Source organism: Ictalurus punctatus, chromosome 5 (genome assembly GCF_001660625.3).
Source record: "Ictalurus punctatus breed USDA103 chromosome 5, Coco_2.0, whole genome shotgun sequence".
NCBI classification, from domain to species: Eukaryota; Metazoa; Chordata; class Actinopteri; order Siluriformes; family Ictaluridae; genus Ictalurus; species Ictalurus punctatus.
The window spans coordinates 14149813-14172422 of NC_030420.2; the positions used below are offsets into that span (position 1 = coordinate 14149813).

The 22610-nt window shown below is 41.0% G+C and overlaps 1 protein-coding gene across 14 annotated transcripts in view; it reads right to left on the reverse strand.

The window, feature by feature from the left end:
- The window catches only part of plat (plasminogen activator, tissue), a 77231-nt gene that overhangs the window by 9202 nt on the left and 45419 nt on the right, over positions 1 to 22610 (reverse strand). For all 14 annotated transcript variants that reach the window (XM_017468024.3, XM_017468027.3, XM_017468031.3 and 11 more), the window contains 4 exons: positions 13559 to 13669; positions 13292 to 13466; positions 13129 to 13220; positions 11409 to 11583 (listed from right to left, as the gene is read on the reverse strand). In XM_017468024.3, coding sequence (XP_017323513.2) covers positions 11409 to 11583; positions 13129 to 13220; positions 13292 to 13466; positions 13559 to 13669 — 553 coding nt within the window. The remainder of the gene's footprint in view (positions 1 to 11408; positions 11584 to 13128; positions 13221 to 13291; positions 13467 to 13558; positions 13670 to 22610) is intronic.

Sequence of the window (22610 nt, forward strand, 5' to 3'; positions counted from 1 at the left end):
CATCAAATTTACGCACATCAGAATGGGACTTTTTTCAGCTCCCTTTGAAATAACTCTGTACAGAAAAGTAGAGAAGTATTTAGATGTCCTCAGGATTATTTGAAAAAAAAAATCTGCTTAATTAATGAGCATTCACCCCATCAGTGTTCTTTGGCTTTTTCTGGTTGGAAGTTGGGAATTACAGGTTGCGACCACGGGTCAAGCTCTGCATAAATGTAGATGTCTGGCTGACTGGAAAATGTTCTTCTTAACATTTTTCTTATTTTCAGCTACATCCACATTGCCTGTTGCTTCCATGTGGTCTGCAGAGGCTCTCCTACTTCACCCAGGGTGCTCTGTAACCCCTTCAGTGTTATAGCTGGACTCTTGGACGCTTCTCTGTAGATTCCTTCTAGTCCAAATACTCAATTTGGCCTAATCTTGGTAGTGTCTTCATTATGCCATATTTTTTCAGCTTTGTTATTATGGATTTCACAGTGCTCCTAAGAAGGTGCAAAGCTTTGCTGTTGTATTAATAACTGTTTCCATCTTTTTTCCTCCTAACAACTTCAGCTCAGTGCTTTAGGGGCATCATGGGCTTGGTCTGAGACTTGAGACCTCCCAAAGTCAGAGATATTTATTGTGTATGAATACAACTGGAAATAGGTGGATCCTAAGATTAACGCAGGCATACCCTGTTTAACATGAAATCCCCTCCAAAAGTATTGGAACAGCAAGGCCATTTCTTTTGTTTTTGCTATACACTGAAGGCATTTGGTTAAGATCAAAAAAGGAATATGAGATCAGAATTTCAGCTTTCATTTCCTGATATTTACATCTAGATGTGTTAACAACTTAGAACATGGCACCTTTTGATTTAACCCACCCATATTTCCAAGTGATTAAAATTATTGGAACATATGACATTTCTTGTTGTCCAGGTGTGACCTCTTAAACAGTTAATAGATCTGAATGTCTACTCTTGGTTTGGGTCCTGGGTTTCACCTGTGAAGACTGTGTTTGTTGTTAAGAAGGATAAACCAACATGAAGACAAGAGAGCTGTCTATGAGGGAAAACCAAGCCATTTTGAAGCTGAAAAAAGCAATAGTCTGGCTGCAGACTTGCACTTGCACTCTCTGCCAGCAATGTCATTTGCAATCGCAACTTGTAGTCACCGCTGTCAATTGTTTTCAAAGGTAAGTTCATTATTCCACTATCCTGTTGATGACTAATACAGGCACAAGCAAATTAATTTACATTTTTCTTTTTAAAAGGTATTAAGAATTACTGTATATTGAATTTGCTGATTAAACTTAATAATTACATTATCAGGCTTTTATATTAATGGACTAATATTGTTTTTCCTGATTTGTGTGCTGTGCTTTTTCTACAGATAAAAGATAATGTCATTGCCATTTGCCCTGCAGATCTGAGGCTCATTACCACTGTCTTAATTGCAGCAAAACTGTTCTTAGGAGATATATAATGGAAACTCACCTTCAGATATGCTTACCAACAAGTTTATCCTTCCAACCTTCTTCAACTGCACTTGATTTACAGTCCTCTACAACCACACCTGCAGTGGCTTCTCTGCCCTCTACAACCATAGGTTTTCAGTTCTCATTTACATCTTCAAAAAGCCAAAGAGTGATGGCCAATATTAAAGCCTGATAATGTCATTGTTAAGTTTGAACAGCAAAATACAATATACAGTAATTCTAAATACGTAACACTTTTAAAAAGAAAAATGTAAATTAATTTGCTTGTGCCTATATTGGTCATCATGGTTCAGTTGCCCAAAATATTATGCATGGAGGACCAAGATGGACAACTTATTAAAGTCTGAATTTTCAGACGACAGGCTTCATGCTGTAGAACCTTTCAGCTTTGTATTTTGTCAAATGCAGGATATGCAAATGTTTCTTGAACATGTAAGGGATATCATGAATCTTGCAGTCTTCTGATACACAGAATTAGAAAGTCCATAGCTGGCCATGTGCATCTTTATATTGCATTTTAGTTTTCTTTAGAAATTGTTTTGGGATATATTCTTTAAGGAAAAAAAAAGAAAGATCAAACTGTTAGAGATGCTATAAATGGTTGTTATTTTTGTCATTGTTCTTCAACACTGGAAATTGCAATGGTCATTTTCAATAATTCTGTTAGAAGGGAAACAACAGCAGTTGATGACAGAAACATTCAAAAAATTGGGTAGGAAAACTCAAAAACAACTGTCAGTGGCATCACCAACAACAGCCACAGGCTGAGTGAAGGTATCACAGTACAATGTTTAAAGAAGACTTTGAGGGCAGAAATACAGAGGACATACCACAAGATGCAAAATATTAGCAGTAAGAATTGGAAGGCCAGATTAGAATTTGGGCTCACTAATCTTTATTTATGATGTAACTCCTGATGGTAGCAGCAGAATGAATTCTGAACTCTACAGAAACATTGTCTGCCAGAGATATGCAGCAATCTAATTTGGAGGAACTTCACCTTGAAGCAACACAATGACCCAAAACACACTGCAAACACAACAAAGAACTTCATCATGGGAAAAAAGAGAAGATTTTAGACTGGCCAAGTCAATCACCAGACCTTAACCGAATTGAGCATGCATTTCACCCCCTGAAGAGGAGACTGAAGGGAGAAACACCCAAAACAAACAACAACTGAAAGAAACTGCAGAAGAAGCCTGGAAAAGCATCACAATACAAAAATGCAACAGTTTGATGCCAACTTGATTCCAAGCAAGGGAAATTTACTTTAAGATTATTTGTTACTTTATGACTATCTGCTGAAATTCTGATGTATCATCTAATACTCATCTTTTGATCTCAAACCCAAATGTCTTCAGTATATAGCAAAAACAATAAAATTGGCTTGCTGTTCCAATACTTCGGAGGGAAATATATTTAGTGTCAGCTCTTGAAAATTAAATACTATTCCTAATTTTGTTTGATCAACGAAAGGGTCTCCTCCTTTTGTTGATCAAACAAAATTAGGAATAGTATTTAATTTTCATCTTGCATAATTATCAATTATGCAAGATATTAATCTTTTTATATATTTTTTAAATAATTCTTAGAACATCTAAATACTTTATTTAATTTTATTTCTGCAAAAAGTCACAAAAGGAGTAAAAAAAAAAAAAAATCAAATTCTGATATGCTTAAATGATGTTGCAAAACAGCGAAAAAAGAAAAGGGGGGTGGGGGTGGGGTATGTGGGATTTTCTGGAGGTGCTGTATCTATGGCCATCAGGTAAATTGGAACAGTTACACTTAGCAACATTTTTTTTCTGGCCTGATAAGCAGAAGTCAAAACTCATGAGCCATTTCAAAGTAACAGCTTGATAGAAATATTATGTGACATCATATAATGGGGTGTAGTCAGCTTCAAACAGGAAGCTGAGCCCAGTAAGCATGGAGGAAAAAGGTATGACTATTTTTTTTTCATGAGATTATAAAACAATCATGACTAACATATTACACATATTTATGATGGATATATACATAAGATGGTAAATGGTCTGTACTTTACAGTGCCCTCCACTAATATTGGCACCCTTGGTAAATATGAGCAAAGAAGGCTGTGAAAAAATTGTCTTTATTGTTTAACCTTTTGATCTTTTGTTAAAAAAATTCACAAAAATACTCTGCTCTCATGGATATCGAGCAATTACATACAAAACACAGGTTTATAAAAAAAAAAACTTTGTTAAATATAGGTATGCAACAATTATTAGTGGTGCCATTATTAGTGGAGGGCACTGCATATAGTGCCTTTTAACCTTAGCAGTTCTACAAAGCACTTTATACTGTATTCTCATTCACACACACACACACATTCACACACCAATGGCAGCAGAGCTGCCATGCAAGGCACTAGTCTGCCATTGGAAGCAACTTGGGGTTCAGTGTCTTGCCCAAGGACACTTCGGCACATGGAGGCACGTGGGCCATGGACCGAACCACCAACCTTGTGATTAGTGGACAACCCACTCTACCATCTGAGCCACAGCCGCCCATAAGATGTACTATGGTAATAAAATAAGCACAAAGTTAGTTCAAGGCATGTACATATGTTTATAATTTAATAATTTTCAAGATGGTCTGAAATGGAATAGCATGGTTCAGTTTAGTTACAATAAGCAGAGTGAGAAAAATGAAAGGATATAACGGATGCATGAAAAGCTTAAAATATGTTTAAATGATGCATTGATAGATTTTATGTCCATTTAATTGTGTTTTTTGAAGAATTTTTATAAACAAGAGTATAAGGTAGACTTGGAAATATGTAAGAATATACATGACAGACTGCAGTTATACAAAATAGTGCATGACGTAGGGTGTGATGGAACAATAGATTTTTAAAAATTCATTTATTATTAGTAGATTACATTAGATTATGTGGTGCATCTACTGTACAAGTCCACGTGTATGAGGTGTTACAATAGAAACAATAACGTATTACACTCATTTAGAGAATATACTCCCTTATATTATATCTGAAGAGCAGAACGGTTTTATAAAGGGACGTCAATTGTTTTTTAATACCCGTACACTCTTTAATATAATTTATTCAAAGCATTCGTCTGTGCTCCCTGAGATTGTGATTTCATTAGATGCTGAAAAAGCATTTGACAGGGTTGAGTGGGAGTATTTGTTTGCAGTCTTGAAGTTCAGATTTGGGGATAAGTTTATTTCTTGGATTAGCTTCCTTTACTCATCCCCTAATGCCAGGGTTCAGACAAACAATATTTATTCGGATTATTTTGCTCTCGGACGAGGGTGTCGTCAAGGTTGTCCTTTATCCCCTCTGCTTTTTGCTGTCGCTATCGAGCCACTGTCTATTCCACTAAAATCTTCTCCCTTGTTTAAAGGAATAGTTCGATACGGTGTAGAATACAAATTGTCGCTATATGCTGATGATTTGTTATTGTATGTAACCGATCCTATTGCCTCTATGCCAGCTGTCTTGGGTGTTCTGGAGTCCTTCGGTGTTGTCTCTGGTTATAAATTAAATTTAGATAAAAGCGACTGTTTTCCTGTCAATACTGCAGCATTTTCTCTCCAACAGTCAAATTTACCGTTTCGATTTAGTCAGTCAGGTTTTAAATACCTAGGTATCAACGTGACACTTTCTTTATCTAATCTTTCATCAGCTAACTTCACTTCCCTTATCTCAAAGGTTAAATCTAACATTCAGAGTTGGGGTAACTTACCCCTTTCTCTAACTGGCAAGATCAATGTCGTCAAAATGAATATATTACCGAAGTTTCTTTTCTTGTTCCAGCAAGTGCCTCTTTCTCTGCCAAAATCATTCTTCGATTCATTGGATAAGATAATTAGTACATTTGTTTGGGGAGGGAAGCCACAAAGGGTTAGTAAGTCTTTATTGCAGAAATGTAGACTTAGTGGAGGACTTGCATTACCCAATTTTCAATTCTATTACTGGGCTGCGCACATTCATAAACTTTGCTACTGGGTTAAATCTCCTGGATCTGCTTGGTGTAAATTGGAAATATCTTCTTGTAGGGAATCCTCTTTACCTACTTTGCTTTACTCCCCTTTACCTACAAAACTCTCCCTATATACTGATAATCTAGTTGTCCTCAACACACTTATGACTTGGTATCAATTTAGACGGCACTTTAAATTTGTAGGTGCATCCTCTTTGGGTCCTTTAGTCAACAACCATCTATTTCCTCCATCGTGTTTGGACTCCACATTTTCAGTATGGTATGACAAGTGTATTAAACAAGTTAGAGATCTGTATGCCGATGGTGTGTTTGATAGCTTTGCCAATCTGGCATCCACTTATGACCTCCCTGTGACGCATTTTTTTCGGTATTTTCAAATTCGGAATTTTGTTTCTAGATGTTTTCCTGATTTCCCCTCTGCGCCTCCTGAACAGGCTTGGGAAAGCTTGTTTTCAAACAATCCACATCAGAGAGGAATGATTTCTAGGATTTATGATTTTATTCTGGCGCTAGGTAGTGAGTCGAATAACAAAATTATGAATGCGTGGGAAAAGGAGTTAGGAGTACAGATAAGTGAGGAGTGTTGGGAACGTGCTATAGGGAGGGTACAGTCTACCACTTCTTGTGCTCGTCTTGGACTTATACAGTTCAAAGTTTTAAACAGAGTCCATCTGTCCAAGTCGAGACTTTCTGTGATGTATCCTGACGTAGAGGACAAGTGTGATAAATGCCATGGCTCTCCCTGCCATCTTGGCCATATGTTTTTCTTCTGCCCTGATCTCCATGGTTTTTGGTCTGGTTTTTTTACCATCATGTCCACTATTCTTAGGGTAGATTTAAAGCCTTGCCCATTGATTGCTATATTTGGGATTCCTGATGACTCAGTTCCATTGAGCTCGATACAAAAGGATGTTATTGCTTTCACATTGCTTATAGCAAGACGTTCCCTACTGTTGCATTGGAAGTCTGCTAAATACCCATCTATCTCCCAGTGGCTAAAGGACGTAATGTTTTTTTCTAAAACTCGAGAAAATAAGGTATACGATGAAGGATTGTACGGACAAGTTTTTTTTCAATTTTTTTTTTTTATAAATGGCATCCCTTTATCGTATACTTTATGGAGTTACAGACACTTCCCACTTAAATTTTTGTGCCTGTTGTTGGGTCTTACATCTATATAACCAGCGATAGTTATGATGAGCCGTGGGGGGGGGGGGGGGGGGGGGGGGGTTACTTTTAATTTTGTTTTCCTTTGTTAGTATAAAAAGAAAAAAAACCTGTGAATGTTTACTGCTGTGTGTTGCTCAATTTGTTTTTTTGTTTTTTTTTCTTCTTCTCAATGGAATATTTGGGAAAGGGAGGGGAGGAGAGAAGAAAAAAGGTGTTTAGTTCAGCAGAAATGTCCAGCAGAAATGTTCAGCAGAAATGTCCAGCAGAAATGCTTAGCTCAGCAGAAATGTTCAACAGAAATGTTCAGCAGAAATGTTTAGTTCAGCAGTAATGTTTAGTTCAGCAGAAATGTACAGCAGAAATGCTCAATAAAAATGAAACTGGGAAAAAACAAAAAAACAAAACAAAACAAAAAAACAAACAAACAAAAAAAAAACGAGCACACTAATATAAACCAGCCATTCATGTTACAGCTGGAACTACGGTCTGAGCCATGAATACCCAAAGACTCTCATGTTCACACTTACCTGATTAGTAACACACACACACCTTACATTAAATCAGACATGTTGCAAAAGCATATAGCGACCGTCCGTCCAACCCACATCCCGGGCCTTCCATTCTTACCACCAGCTACACAGCAAAAATCCCCAGTGTTCATTTAACACCCAGTATGTTGAATTTACACCCTACAGTGTTTATACAAGTCCAATGGACACAAATGAACACTCTGGGTGTTAATTCAACACTGGGGATTTCAATGTGTAGAAGGAATGCTTAATTTTTATGAAGAGATCAAACCTCCAAATGTACAAACGTCTGTGACTTTAAATTAATAGTTAAAAAACATATTTGTGGGATGTTTATTCTCATTTCCCGGTTAACTGCTATAAAAGATACCTAGAATTTAGATGTACCTGAAGCTGTACAGTTTATCTTTAATCTTGTAAGTTCTGAGCCATTTTTTAAAATTGCCTTTTGTGTATGACCTATTGTGCCACGCTGTGTTTTTTCTCTGCTGGCCTACCCCTTTTCTGGTTCTGTTATTGATCTTCTGGATTGTTGTACTCTGCCCTGCCTTTATGTTTATTCTCTGGACTTTGTTGTTTGGTAAAGACCCTGGACAGTTTTTGACTATGTGTCCGTTTAATACATTTTTGCATATGGACTTTGCATCCTCATTCCATGCCCGAGCCCTGTTTTTTTTTTTACAGAAGCTTCGCCTGACAAAGTGGATCCAGTGTGTGAACTGCTATTTGCCATTGCCTCCCAAGGTCAACTCCTGGGCGAACATGAGCAAAGCCTCCAGCCGATGTCTTCCACCATAGAGGATGTGCTCCACATAAAGAGGGAACACAAACAATGCCCAAACATGTGAGTAATGCGGCAGTCTCCACCAATCCGATGTGGTTTCCCAATGCATTCTGTTAGCTGATAAATATGATGGCTCCCTGGATAAACTAGGTTTTTTAATGAAATGTGCCATCTCACTTTTTGCCAATGCATCTAATTTTTTATAGAAATGCAGATAAATTACGCCAAGTGCTTATGCTGTTCACCGGAAGAGAACTCACCTGGGCCACTGCCTCTCCACAATGCTGACCCATTCTTATGCAGACTTTGAACACCTTCCAACCACTCAGGAGTCAGGTAAAGACAGTGATGAGAGGTTATTCTCACTTTAAACAAGAAAAACTGTCTGCAGCCAATACATTAACCTTCCGATCTATCAGAGAAGAGAATGAGTGGAACGAGCCAGCACTGTTTTCATACAAGGCCTCAGTGAATTCCTACAGAGGGAGCTGGCATGCTGGGATATGGTATTCTCTCTTAACCAATTCATTGAACTGGTTATCCATACCAATAATCTGCTCAGGTCACACCGTCCATGCACCAGCCTTACCCTTCACTCATTGCCCATTGCCACCCACACAGAGCCCATGGAAATTGCTCAAGTTGGCCTCCCACCTGAGGAAAAGAAACGCCACAGAAAATCTGGGTTTTGCTTGTACTGTGGTAATAAAGGTAATTTCAGAGCTATTTGCAACCTCAAACCTGGCTCTTAGAACTCCAAATACCATCAACCATGAACCATCAACTTATCCCCATGACTGAAAGCCAACACATTACATTACATGTTAAAATCTCATGGTGGTCAGAATCTTATGATTTCACTGTCCTCATAGACTCTGGAGCAGCAGGAAATTTTATGGATGAGACCATGGCAAAATAACTAAATGTGCCTCTTGTTTCCTTCAGAGTCCCATAACAGTCAAAGCCCTCGATTGAGACACTCCCATTCTCACCATCAAAGTCCATTTTTGCAAAAGCCTGTCACCTCATTCTCCTGCCAAAATCACCTACAGCCATGGAAACAGCAGAAATCTTGTTTAAGGAGGTCTTTAGATGGTATGGCCTTCGCAAGAATATAGCGTCCGATCATGGGGTTCAATTCACATCTCGTGTCTGGCAGGCAAAAGACTTAATATACCGTCGTGTGAAAAAATAAGTACACCCAATGGAAATTGCTGATTTTTTGTACATATTTGGACAAACAGTGCCTATAAATAAAATTGATATACTTGAACAAAACCACAAGAAAATTACCTTTTTAAATCCTTTATTCAACAGAAATATCAATAGATGTGATATTCTTTTGTGGACAAAGTAAGTACACCCTTGGCCTCAGAAGATGGTATTGCCCACTTTAGCCTAAATAATTTCTGGCCCTTCTTCCATGCAATATTCTTTCAGCTGCAAGATGTTTGAGAGGTTTCTTGCATGTACTGCCTGTTTCAAATTCCCCCCACAACATTTCAATGGGATTCATATCCAGACTTTGACTAGGCCAATCTATAACCCTCCATTTCTTCTTTTTGAGCCATTCCTTGGTGGTTTTCTAGTGTGCTTAGGATCATTATCCTGTTGAAAGGTCTACTTTCAGTTCAACTTTTTGACAGATGGCCTCACATAATCTTCAAGCACTCTTTGATAAGTTGCAGAATTCATAGTTGAAACAATGAATGCAAGCTGTCCAGTCACTGAGACAGCAAAGCAACCCAAAACCATAACATTCCACTACCATGCTTCACAGATGGTATGAGTTTCTCCTAAAAAGCTGTCATTGGTATGCGACAAACATGTCTGCTGTTACTGTACATTATTCCAAAAGGCCTGGTCTTTGCCTATATGCTCATTGCCAAACTATAGTCTTGCAAAGGCTTTTTCCTGGCACGCCGCCCATGCAGATCAAATTTGGGCAATCTCTTTCTGATTGTAGAAGCATGCGCTTTGACACCAACAGTTGCAAGACTTACTATGATGAAATTCTGGGGTTCATGGAGATTTCTTTTTGCATCAGACAGTCTGCTCTTGGGTTGAATTTACTTGGGGGGCCAGTCCTGGACAAATTGGCAGTTTTTTGAAATCTGCACCATTTGTAGATTTAAAATAATTTGGAGATCTTTTTAAATCCCTTGCAGGACTCATAGGCATCTACAACCTTTTTTCTGAAGCCTTAGAACTCTTTAGATCTTGGCATGATGACACCACACACCTCAACAGCAAAGGGAACATGATACACTAGATATTGTCATGTATGTAGGTTAGGATGGATGCAAGTGCAGATAAGAGCTTTATTATAGGAGAGAGAGGCAGACAAATCTGAAACACAGGCATGGTCAGAACAGGCAAAGGGTCAGGTGAATGGCAAACAGACATGAATCAGGCAAGGCAAAGCACAAAACAAGAAACGAGATAAAAAAAACAGACACGAGAACAATATAATACGGCTTGGTATGGTGAATACACTCACGCAATACTTCGCAATGAACAATGGGTTTAAATACTAAACACAATCAAAGATGAAATACAAAACAGCCGAGAACAATGATGCACATAAAGGAAACAACCAATGACAATACAGGGGTGGAGACAGTACAGAAATCATAACAAATGCACATGTGTGAAAAGTAAACAAAGTCAATGCCATTGTAAAACCCAGAAGCGTGCTACAGTGCTAGTGTGAGGGGAAATCGTGATGGATATGAGAGGGGTATAAATAATACAGGTTCCACCTGTGCTCCCTAAGCAGGTTCTAATCACTGGCACCCAATCTTGAACACCTGATTCTAATTTTATGGATGTGAAGGTGTAAGGATATACTTACTTTTTCCATGTGACTGATCTGTTTTTTGTTAATTTAAATTGTGAAAATTACGACAAAATGTAAATTTTATGTCATTTGATACTTTATCACCTTTATTAATAGGCACTGTTTCAAAGAAGATCAAATGTTTGCTTGAGAAAAACCAACAACATGAAAAACCAACAATTTCCATGGGGTGTACTTATTTTTTCACATGATTGTAAATGTCAGTCTATCCTGAAGCTAACACTCTCAGTTCATTTAATTTAACAGTTGAAATTCTGTAAATTTTGACAATAAACCTGATTTTTAATGGGGGTTGAATAATTTTGATTGCAACTGTAAGTCTTAAGACGTGTTTCCTAGGAATGCCTTTTGTGTATGACCTGTTTTGCCTCTATATGTTTTTTGCTGTTTACCTAGCCCTTTTGTGGTGCTTGCCTGTTTTTTTTTGTATTCTGCCCTGCAAATGTGATAGGGTTCATGTTTTATATTTGTATCTGCCATGTACGACACATTTTGATTAAGAAACACAGTACATTTTCAATATAGTCCTTTCAGATATCACTTGTGTAAGTTAGAACCTGGTGTGTTTTTGTGTATGTGTGTGTGTGTTTACTTACCTGCAGTAGCTGTGGCTGCCAAGACCCAGCTGTCTGGCATCTGGCCTCCAGGCTGTGTAAAACTTGTGGTAGATTGCAGGTGAGTCCCACTGCAGACACTTAGAGTTGCTTTTACTGATGGTCTGAGTTCCTCTATAGGACTGACCCAATCCCTGTACACACTCTAGTATAGGGTCTAAGAGAAGAACAATACTGTGTCATGCATGTGCACCAGATTTCTTGCTGTTGCTTGTTTCCTTTTGACACGGATCCTTACCCTGGGTTTGTGTCCTCTTTAAGTGTTTGTTTGTAGTACCTAAGCCTTTATTTCAGTCATACTATGTAGAATGATTACAGATTAACTGTTAATTAAAGCTGAAACAACTGATTAATGATGTTAGTATACACACTGTAACTCCAAAATCATTCTTTTTAAAAAAAAATTACTTTGCTAACATAAATTATTATTGAGCTGCTCTGAGTTGCCCTAGAAATCCTGTAAAAGTTTACACGTCAAATCCAATTCAGATATGTCCTGTTTCAAGTATGGAAAAGGCAATGCAATATAAATTAAAGAAGACTTTCCCCTTCAACAAAGCCTTTTCTAGGCTGAGCTAGCTAGCTAAAGTTAGTCAGCTAGATCATTGCATCAGTGATCAGCTCTAAGTTTGTATTCACAAAACAGTTCTGTAATACTGCGGATATAATGGTAGCAGATAATTCCAGCCTCAGGTTTGGGGCATGTCTCAAACCATATACTACTATACTAAAATACACCATTGGTGTCACTGCTATTTTGGCATTTACTGCATAGAATGGGGTTTGGGACGCATCCCTGAATTCTTATTTAAAGTGTATTACTTGCGTCTTGCAACCATCATATTAATGACACAGTACAATCCACATTACAAAATGTTCTAATTAAACATTTATTAAGCATATAGAAAAAACAAATGTGTGTGCAGTGTATAAAAAAGCCTACACACCCCCGTTAAAACTGCAGCTTTTTGCTAAATAAAAAAATTAAACCGAGATAAATAATGTCCTATGTTTTTTCCACCTTTAATGTGATATAAGCAACCAAAAAATTCAAATGAAAAACAAATAGAAACATTTTATGGAAAAAAGAAAAACCAATAAGTTGGTGGTACAAGTGTACACCCTTTTATAATTTGGCACGTGACTGTGCTCAGAATTAACCAGTCATCACTTTCAAACTCATGTTCAAAAATAATTATGATACATCTGGCATCACTGTGATTCAGTGATTCCGATTAACCCCAAATAAAGATCAGCTGTTTCTCATGGATTTTCTTGTTTCATCTGAAGCTATAGTCTACAAGGAGCTTACAAAACATGTACAGGATCTCATTGTTGTAAGTTACTGATTAGGAGAGGGGTACAAAATAATTTCCAAAACATTACATGTATCACAGAAAACATTTAAGGCCACCATCAACAAGTTGAGAAAAAGGGACACCACAGTGATACTACCAAGAAGGGTGGGCTTGTCAGAAGCCCTTTCTCACAAAAAAAAACATCCAAGCCCTGCCTAAATAACCCTCCTTGAAAAAAAAAGAAAGCTCATCACCCAATGAACACCATACCCACAGTGAAGCATGGTGGTGGTTGCAGCATCATACTATGGGGCTGCTTTTCTTTGGCTGGGACTGGGCCGCTGCTTTAATAAGGGTGTGTAGACTTTTGATATCCACTGTGTATGTGTGTGTCTATGTCCCACCTGTTGTACAGTTTGGCATAGAACAGAATTCCCACACAATTTGAGACTTTTTAAAAACATAGCACCATGGTCTAGAGTCCCCGTCTGGATTTCTGAAAAAACACAGTTGTTATTTTAAAAATAGGAAATGTTTTTTTGTTTGGATTCATTTTTGTCTGATTACCTGCAGTAGTTGTGATTGCCTAGTCCAAGGATTCTTGTGTCTGGTTTCCTGGCTGTGAATTTTTTTCCTCTGAGCAAAGTTGAGTTCCAATTGATACACTCAGCGCTAGAGCTGGACATGCTCCAAGTACCGCGATAGTCAGAGCCCTGCCCACTCACACATTTCTCATTCAAATCTAAGAAAAAGGATAATGCAGTTCAGTGAGTATCATGTTACAGTGTTCAGGCTCCAATTGCTATTTAATGCTTGTGTCAGTTTCTACTCAACTGATCTCGCACTGCTGTCCAGTGAATCCTGGCAGACACAGGCATATGAAGTCTTTGGAGAACACTGCCTCCTTACATGTGCCACCACTGTAACATCTTGATACATAACAAGCTAATTTTGAGAGAGAGAGAGAAAGAAAGAAAGAGAGAGAGAGAGAGAGAGAGAGAGAGAGAGAGAGAGAGAGAGAGAGAGAGCATTACACATTCCGATGGTGAATGAACATGCTAATCAAAAAACAACAACATAAAACTGCATACCTGTGACCATATCTGTAAAGGAAATACGGAGATGCGTGATGTAAAACCTGTACATTTTGGTAAACATTTTGAGATTTGTGCTGCACTGAAGCCCCAATAAATGGCTCCCAACACTTTTCCTTTTTTCTCTATGGCAATACGGTTGTTGACAGATTTCTATTATGTGCTAATATTATACTGGCTTGACAGGACCAACATACTGTGCCCTCCACTAATATTGGCACCCTTGGTAAATATCCTTTGTCTTGATTGTTTAACCTTTTGATATTTTGTTCAAAAGAATTCACAAAAACACTCTCATAGATATCAAACAATTGCAAACACAAGTTTACATATAAAAAAAATCTTTGTTAAATATAGGTGTGCAACAATTATTGTCACTCCTTTGAATACATATGAGGAAAATATATTAAAGTAAGTACAGTACTGTGCACAAGTCATAAGCACCCTTTTTTAGTACAAACTTTGTTTTATTTTATGACTTCTACATTATCGAGTCAGTACAGAAATCAGCATATTACATAAGAGACCACTTTTCAGACAAAATACATAATGAAGGCTGCTGGGAAAAAATGCAAAAATAAGAAGTAAGTGCAAAAGTGAAAGGCTCCAGAAGAACTTTGGCTAGTTCTGCAAGATGCTCAGTAAAACTTACCAGCTAATTTCCTTATAAAACTGCACAAATTGTACCTGGGACTACTACAAATTTTTTTAAAAGCAAATGGTCAACACACAAAATATAGCCTTTGTATCACGTTTCGTGATGCAAAGGAGATAAGGTAGGATGCAATCACAGATTAAACAACAGTTTTATTTAAAGAGAGACAGGCAGACAAATCCAAAACGTGAACCAAAACGTAATCCAAAACATGCAAGACGTCCGGCGTTCGGCAAACAGGCATACACAGGGCTAGGCAGGAATCAAGGTCGCGGTCACGGAAAACAGGGTCGAGATACAAAACATGAAACCTAAACTACAGCGAGGGACTGGTAGCGGAGAAACCAGCGTGAACTAAACTAACGAACCTAAACATGAAACATGACATGGATTATGACTATGACTTTAAACATGAAACTATGAACTGTGACGGTGGTTATCTATCGTGATATCTTATCTATTCTAACTCTACTACTCTAATATTCCGCGTTGTATGCTGGGAGGCGCGCGGTATATATGCGGACATAATCAGCGTTGTAATTGCTGACGGCTGAGGGCAATTCAGACACACATGAAACAACGACCAATGACAAAATGGGGAGGAGACATAACAGAAACATAAACAAATGCACGTGTCGAAATGTCACGATTGTCAACAAGGGAAAAGCAGGTGCTCGCGCACCTGCTCGTGCACGCGCGCTCACATGCTCCACAGCGCACTGCTTAAAGGGGAACTCGTGACAGAACCGCCCCCCCACCGCACGGCATTCTTGGCGAAACAAAAAAGCAGAGCGACATACACGGCAGAGCAGGAAAGCAGAGCAATGTCCTCGGCGGAGCAGGGAAGCAGAGCAACGTCCTCAGCGGAGCAGGGAAGCAAAGCGACATCCTCGGCAGAGCATGAAAGCGGAGCGACGTCCTCAGCTGAACAGGTAGGCGGAGCGACGACCACAGCCGGGCAGACAGGCTGAGCGAAGTCCTCGGCGGAGCATGAAGGCAAAGCGACGACCACAGCAGGGCAGGCAGGCTGAGCAAAGTCCTCGGTGGAGCATGAATGCGGAGCGACATTCACAGCAGGGCAGGCGGGCTGAGCGACGTCCTCGGCAGAGCAGGAAAGCAGAGCGATGTCCTCGGCTGAACAGGGAAACAGAGTGCTGTACTCAGCAGAGCAGGGAAGCAGGGCGACGTCCTCGGCGGAGCATGAAAGCAGAGCAACGTCCCCAGCTGCACAGGTAGGCAAAGCGACAACCACAGCTGGGCAGACAGGCTGAGCGAAGTCCTCGGCGGAGCATGAAGGCAGAGCGACATCCTCGGTGGAGCAGGAAAGCGGAGCGACATCCACGGCGGTGCAGGGAAACAGAGCGACGTCCTCGGCGGAGCAGGGAAACAGAGCGACGTCCTCAGCGGAGCAGGGAAACAGAGCGAAATCCTCGGTGGAGGAGGAAAGCAGAGCGACGTCCTCAGCGGAGCAGGGAAGCAGAGCGGCGTCCTCGGCGGAGCAGGGAAGCATAGCGGCGTCCTCAGCTGAACAGGTAGGCAGAGCGACGACCACAGCCGGGCAGACAGGCTGAGCGAAGTCCTCGGCGGAGCCTGCAAGCTGAACTTGGCTGGTCATGTCAGCAGACTGGGATGTGAGCAGAGCTTGGTTGTCCGTGTCAACAGACACTTGGTTGTCCATGTCAGCAGACGTGGACGTGAGCAGAGCTTGGTTGTCCCTGTCAGCTGACTTGGGCGTGAACATAATTGGTTGGTTGGGTCATCAGATTTGGGCGTGAGCAGAACTTGGCTGTTCGTGTCAGCAGACTCGGGCGTGAGCAGAACTTGGCTGTGCGTGTCAGCAGACTCGGGCGTGGGGAGAACTTGGCTGTGAGTGTCAGCAGACTCGGGCGTGAGCAGAACTTGGCTGTGCGTGGCAGCAGACTCGGGTGTGAACAGAACTTGGCTGTGCGTGGCAGCAGACTCAGGCTTTGGCAGAACTTGGGTGGTCGTGTCGGTAGTCTTGGGCGTGGGCTGAACTTGGGCGACCGGGTTGGTAGACTTGGGCGTGGACTGAACTTTGTTGGCCGTATCAGTAGACTTGGGCTTGAGCAGAACTTGGTTGGCCGTATCAGTAAACTTGGGTGTGAGCAGAACGTGGTCGGCCATGTCAGTAGACTTGGGCGTGAGCAGAACTTGGTCAGGCGTGTCAGTAGATTTGGGCTTGAGCAGAACGTGGTCGGCCGTGTCGTTAGACTTGGGCGTGAGCAGAACCTGGTCAGCCGTGTCGTTAGACACAGGCGTGAGCAGAACTTGGTCGGCCATATCAGTAGACTTGGGCTTGAACAGAACTTGGTTGGTCGTATCAGTAAACTTGGGTGTGAGCAGAACGTGGTCGGCCATGTCAGTAGACTTGGGCGTGAACAGAACTTGGTCAGCCGTGTCAGTAGACTTGGGCTTGAGCAGGGCTTGGTTGTCTGGGTTAACAGACACTTGGGACAGTAACTGGGCTTTACAGTGGATCTGTGGTGCTGAGACCCCCTCCTGAACCTCAGGCTGGAGCTCTGGGGCTGGGGCCTCCCTGTTGACTGGCTGGAGCTCGGCAGGTGAGCCCACCTTGTGGGTCTCAATTTCGAGCTCTGAGGTCGCCAGGTTAACCTCAGGCTGGAGCTACGGAGCTGAGACCTCCCCGTAGGTCTCGTGCTGGAGTTCTGAGGCTGCCTTGTGGACCTCTGGCTGGAGCTCGGTGGGTGAGACCTCCTCGTGGGTCTCAGGTTCGAGCTCTGAGGTCGCCAGGTTCACCTCCAGCTGAGGCTCAGGTGCTGAGACCTCCGACGGGCGCTCCGAGGTCACCCCGGGCTGGATCTCTGCACGGGCTCTCCGGTGGAGTTTCTTATGCTCCCGCTAGCTGCTCTTGAAGCATTCATGAGAGCAGCAGAATGCTTCCTGGAGACCCAGTTTTTTGCAGGTAGGGCATTGTAGCTTGGTCTCCCTCCTGCAGCTCCCAGACATGCATGTTGGCACCACCTCCTCCACGTTGGCTGGAACCTGAAGCGGATCGGTGGAGGCTGACCTGTCAATCCCCTCATAATAGAGGGTTAAAGGGCAGGTCAGGCTGGGGCTGTCCATTGACTCTCCACCCCAGTAAATCCAGACCATGAAGCTGCCCTGGTTGCGTGAACTCCTCCATAAAAAGTTCTGAAAATTGAGTGACATCCTGGAGGGCAGAGGACCCAGTGCTCACCAGCTGTTCCGCCCAGTCATGGACACCTGGACACCAAGAACCCGATCCACTGTCTCTTAGTAGGCTTGGGATACGCCAGGCTGCAGAAATATTCCTGGCAACTGAAGAGGAACTCCAGCGGGTAGCTCCCCAATCCCGTTGTCTCTGGCGGTAGTTCAACGGTGTACCGCTGAGGGAACTGCACGGACAAGAAATGCGGCCAGTAATCCGAACGTTTCCCGATAAGGTATTGTCCTGCTACTCCCATTGTAGTGTGATGTCTCCCCTGTCTTCCTGCTGCATCCATGTTACGGCAGAATATTCGGTCACGTTTCGTGACGCAACGGAGATAAGGTAGGATGCAATCGCAGGTTAAACAACAGTTTCATTTAAAGAGAGACAGGCAGACAAATCCAAAACGTGAACCAAAATGTAATCCAAAACATGCAAGAGGTCCGGCGATCGGCAAACAGGCATACACAGGGCTAGGCAGGAATCAAGGTCACGGAAAACAGGGACGAGATACAAAACATGAAACCTAAACTACAGAGAGGGACTGGTAGCGGAGAAACCAGCATGAACTAAACTAACAAACCTAAACATGAAACGTGACATGGATTATGACTATGACTTTAAACATGAAACTATGAACTGTGACGGTGGTTATCTATCGTGATATCTTATCTATTCTAACTCTACTACTCTAATATTCCGCGTTGTGTGCTGGGAGGTGCGCGGTATATATGCGGACATAATCAGCGTTGTAATTGCTGACGGCTGAGGGCAATTCAGACACACATGAAACAACAACCAATGACAGAACAGGGAGGAGACATAACAGAAACATAAACAAATGCACGTGTCGAAATGTCACGATTGTCAACAAGGGAAAAGCAGGTGCTCGCGCACCTGCTCGTGCACGCGCGCTCACATGCTCCACAGCGCGCTGCTTAAAGGGGAACTTGTGACACTTTGTTTAATTTATTTCTGTTTACTGCCCTTTAGAGTATATTTAAATGTAGAAACATTTAATTTAATTATGTTTGAAGACATCTTTGCTGTACAGCAAGACTATTGCACAGTACTGTATATTCCCATTGATATTTAACTTTTTTTTTGTACAGCTTTTAGTACAACTGGGACTAGGAATAGGAAATTGTTCAACCATGACTTCCTGTTCCACAGATGTATAAATATGAGATAACACATGGGCCAAATTCCCTTTGTCATTCATAACAATGGGTCAGACCAAGGAATATAGCTTTTATGTGCAGCCAAAGGTTGTTGAGCATCTCAAAATAGGAAGTGGCTATAAGAAAATAGCACAGCATTGAATTCTACCATCAGGGCAATAATTAAGAAGTTCCAGTCAACTGGAAATGTTATGAATCGACCTGGAATTGGATGTGTCTCTATATTGTCTCAATACACAGTGAAAAGGATAAGGCTGTGTGGGTGGCTGTGGCTCAGGTGGTAGAGTGGGTTGTCCACTAATCGTAGGGTTGGCGGTTTGATTCCCGGCGACATGACTCCAGATGCCAAAGTGTCCTTGGGCAAGACACTGAACCCCAAGTTGCTCCTGATGGAAAGTTAGCGCCTTGCATGGCAGCTACCATTGGTGTGTGTGAAGGGGTCAATAAGACACAGTGTAAAGTGTTTTGGAACTGTTAAGGTTAAAAAAGCACTATATAAGTGCAGACCAAAAGGATGGTTCGAGTGGCCAAAAAATCTCCACGAATCACAGCTGGAGAATTGCAGAATTTAGTTGCATCTTGGGGTCAGAAAGTCTCCAAAACTATAATCCGAAGTCACCTACATCACCACAAGTTGTTTAGAAGGATTTAAAAAAAACCTCTACTCTCATCCAAAAACAAACTCCAGTGTATTCAGTTTGCCAGACACTACTGGAACTTCAAATGGGATTGGGTTCTATGGTCAGGTGAAACCAAAACAGAACTTTTTGGCAATAAACACCAGAGTTGATTCTGGCACACACAAAGAATTAGCTATATGGAAAAGTACCTCATGTCGACAGTTAAATATGGGGGTGGCTCTTTAATGTTTTGGAGCTGTTTTTCCGCAGAGGACCTGGACATTTTGTTATGATACATGGCATCGTGGATCGAATCATGCAATGAAAACCTGACTGTCTCTGCCAGAAAGCTTAAACTGGGGCCGTGGTTCCAGCAGAACAATGATCCAAAATGTACATCACAATCAACACAAAAATGGTTGACTGACCACAAAAACAAGGTCCTGCCATGGCCACCCCATTCCCCTGACTTGAAACCCATAGAAAACCTCTGGGGTGAACTGAAGAGGAGAGTCCACCAGCATGGACCGTGAAATTTGAAGGATCTGGAGATATTCTGTATGGAGGACTGGTTTCAGATCCTTTGCCATGCATTCTCCAACCTCATCAGGTATTATAGGAGAAGATTCAGAGCTAAAAGGGTGCCAATAATTGTTGCACTCCTATATTTTAGAACTGCAACAACTAATCGATAAAATCGATAATAATCAATTATGAAAATCATTGTCACGAATCTCATTATCAATTAGTTGGTCTGCGCGTGGCAAGGGGTGCGCTTACTCATTACGTTACTTCTGTTCGGAAAACATACTTCGGAGAGTAAATTCTAAAGTTGTGTCCCAAATGAAGTACTATACACTTACACTATGCACTCTGCACTATCGTCTAGTCTGTGGATTTTAGAAAGGTAATATCATCTCAAATATAACACTAGCGGTTTCTTTTACTAACCGGAAGTATAAGCCACTTCCTAGGCGACGGCGCATGACGTCATATGCACGCTAGCATTAGCAGACCCCCAGTGTCACCGACAATGACTTTCTTCAGTTTACTTTCTGTCAGCATTACCTTTTATTCCCAACATGACCTCAGTCACCAACAGATGCTGGCGAAATCGTCAAGTGACTGAGGAAGAAAGTGTGTAACCTCCAAGTTCTCTAAGGCAGGGGGTCATTTTAAACACCATAGAAATCAAACTGATGCATGAGGACCAACTTATGTTTATATCCAAAATGCTCCACTGTGTTCAAGGGGTTCGGGGACTGGTGCAAGCTGCTTAAAAGCTTTAGTTTAATTTAAGTTTATTGTCATTATATGCTGTATTTGTGCGCTTGCAGTGTAACTTTTGTTGTTTATTATAACGGAAGTGATCTGTTAGTAACCAGGCCGCGTTGCTGATCACGTGCAGTGTAGAAGCGCAGAGTGGGAGTGCGAGTAAGATCTGTAATGTATAATAAAAACATTATGATCACAAGTAAAATAATAATCCTAAAGGCAGTGAGTAACAGAAACCACAAGGTCCAGTGAAAGTGAGTTTTATTATTAATTTAGGACTGTTAATATCTGTTGATATTTGATAGAGTCCATGATGCCATGTATCCTAACAAAATGTCCAGGTCCTTGCAGAAAAACAGTCCCAAAACATTAAAGAGCCACCACCATATTTACCCATGGACATGAGGTACTTTTCCATATGGCTACCTCTCTGTGTGCACCAAAATCACCTAAGCCTCTTTTAAGGGGGTCTAGGCATACTCCCCCCAAATTTTTTTAAAGCCACCAAAACATCTTTCTAGTCATGTATATTGTAGAGTAACAATGGGTGTAAAATCTGTAGAAATAAGGTTATTTTTGGTCAAGGTATACCTGTCTCATAATTTGTGTTAGAGCCTGATCTCTAACACAAACTTAACACATGACTTACTTAAATTATATAAAAATAAATAAATTAAGATCCACTTTGTCCCCATCCATTCAACACCAACAAAAGGCAAAAACGGCTGTACTATGTAACCAAAATACTTTTTGGATTTTATTTATAGAGAAAGAGAGTGAGTGAGAGAGAAAGCAAGAGGTTTGTTATTTTTATATTGTAGTTATATTATATATTTCTTCTTGTCTGAAACTGAAAAATTTAAATAGAGAGAGGGAAATGAGAAGACATGTAGGTCATATAATGCCATTAGAAAAAAGTCTTTGTTAATTACATTAACTATGTTTACATGAGCAGTTATAATTGAGCTACTGTGTAGTTGAGCTACAGTCTTATTTATTTGTCTAAGTATACATGGCACCATGTGTAATCGAATAACTGATACGGTTTGGTGCGATCCCTTGTGTTGCACGTCACCTCTTGTAATGATCTGGGAGTATTTCCCTTTAAGACAAGGAGGGGCATGTGGCCGCGTCATTCTGCGCTCTCGCTGCCCATGTGTGAGTCTGCAGCAATTGTGTGAGTGAGCAGCCAAACTGTAACCGTGATAATGGTCAGTATAATTAATAAAACCAACATAAAATATTTAAACAGTAAACTGTGTTGTGCATGGATCATTCGCTGACTAACAGAACGGCTCGGTTAAAGTGTATGCATGCTGGACGAAGTCGAACTACAAGTCTGATTTCGGAAGTTTGATTTCAGTATGATTTCAGTTGGACTAAAGCGTTTACATGACATTTAAAAAAGTCTAATCATTGCTTTAGCTAGATTGTAATTGAACTTTTAATGTCCATGTAAAAGTGCTTACTATCTGGAGATCCGCCAACAGGAGGTACCCACGGTAAGCCACTGGATGTGTGTCTGTCAACTGAAAAACGCACAGACAAATATGTGTGTAGCATGTACAGCAGCCTCCCCCAGGTCCTAGTGCTTGTCCAGTTACAGGTTTAAGATGCGATGGAATCGAATCATTGATGAAAAAAAGAAATCAAAAAGAAAATATATTGGCTGATATGTTGATTTGCTTAGGGGGGCTAATGAATATTTTGGGGAGGCCAAAGCGACCTCTCTGTCTGATCATTTCACCCGATCCCATTTGAAGTTCCAGTAGTGTCTGGCAAACTGAAGACGCTTGACAGTAGAGGCTTTTTTTCTTGAAACCCTATAAAAAAAAATAACTTCTGCAATT